General features: G+C 62.4%; 1 protein-coding gene across 1 annotated transcript in view; it reads right to left on the bottom strand.

The window, feature by feature from the left end:
* Positions 1–827: 827 nt before the first annotated feature.
* The window catches only part of DUSP8 (dual specificity phosphatase 8), a 10,418-nt gene continuing 10,210 nt past the window's right edge, over positions 828–1,035 (bottom strand). The window contains exon 7 of the mRNA XM_006893360.1: positions 828–1,035. Coding sequence (XP_006893422.1) covers positions 828–1,035 — 208 coding nt within the window.

The following is a 1,035-nucleotide window of genomic DNA, read 5'->3' on the forward strand; positions in this document are numbered from 1 at the left end:
TGCTTCTGCGCTTCAGCCCCCACTGTGACCACTCCTACTGTTCCATGTCCCCACCTGGTGGGGGCTCTGGAGGGTGCCAGCGGAGGAGGGAGAAGGCACCTGCTGCTGAAGCCCACGTTCAGGCGGGAGGGGGACCTTCCCTCCCCACCCCTCATCGGGACCTGTCTCACCTGACCCTCAAAACCCCTCTGCCAAGCCTGCCATCCCCTAAGCCCAGGGAAACGCTGGCCCTGTCAGCCAGCACCCCCAGGTACCCCAGGCACTAGGCCTGAAGCGGGCGGTGGGCAGCTGGCTGGAAAGGCTTTCTCTGGGTTATTCGGTCACATCTGGCTCCGGGGCCAGCCCCCACCTATGGCTTTGGTGCGGAGCCCAGGAAGGGAGCAGAAGGGTGGGGTGGGAGAGGGAGGGCAGGGGTTTCTGCGGCTCAGTTTGTGGCAAGGAAGGGCGATGGTTTGTGTTTTAAATCCCCCCCCCTTTTTATGTAAAAAGTGCACGGCAGCCCTGCAGCCCCCTGGCAATGGTCAGCAGTGTTCCTGCGGGTGGAGGCGGGGTGGACCCCGGACCTGGCACCCGGCTCGTGGCTGCAGGTGGCCTCATATTGCTTAGAAACTTGTGTTTCAGTTTAAATACCGGACAGTAAAAATAGAGAACCGCCTGCCTTGTTGCCAAGTCATTGCCAGAATGAACAGCTTAAATAAATAAAAAATCGAAATATTTACTTCTCGATAAAAATGGCGGTCAACCCTTTACCTCCTCTGTACTCTATAATCTGCATCTCTGGCGGCTGCGGCGGGCCCGGGGGCGCAGGTCAGAGGTCCCCGCCGCCGTCAGGACACCTCGATGACCTCCACGCTGCCCGAGAAGCTGGCCTGCTTGCCCAGGGCCGCCAGCTCCTCACCCCGCGCGCGCCCTTCCACCATGCCTTCCTCGAACTCCATCTGGCAGCTGCGCCGCTTGAACTGCGTCTCCGGGGCCGGCTCCTCCGGCCAGCCGGTCCGCGCGTCCCGGGGCTCCCCGCGCGCGTTCGGGGCGCCC

This window comes from Elephantulus edwardii, unplaced genomic scaffold, assembly GCF_000299155.1.
Source record: "Elephantulus edwardii isolate Elephantulus edwardi_28Jun2011 unplaced genomic scaffold, EleEdw1.0 scaffold00126, whole genome shotgun sequence".
NCBI lineage: Eukaryota > Metazoa > Chordata > Mammalia > Macroscelidea > Macroscelididae > Elephantulus > Elephantulus edwardii.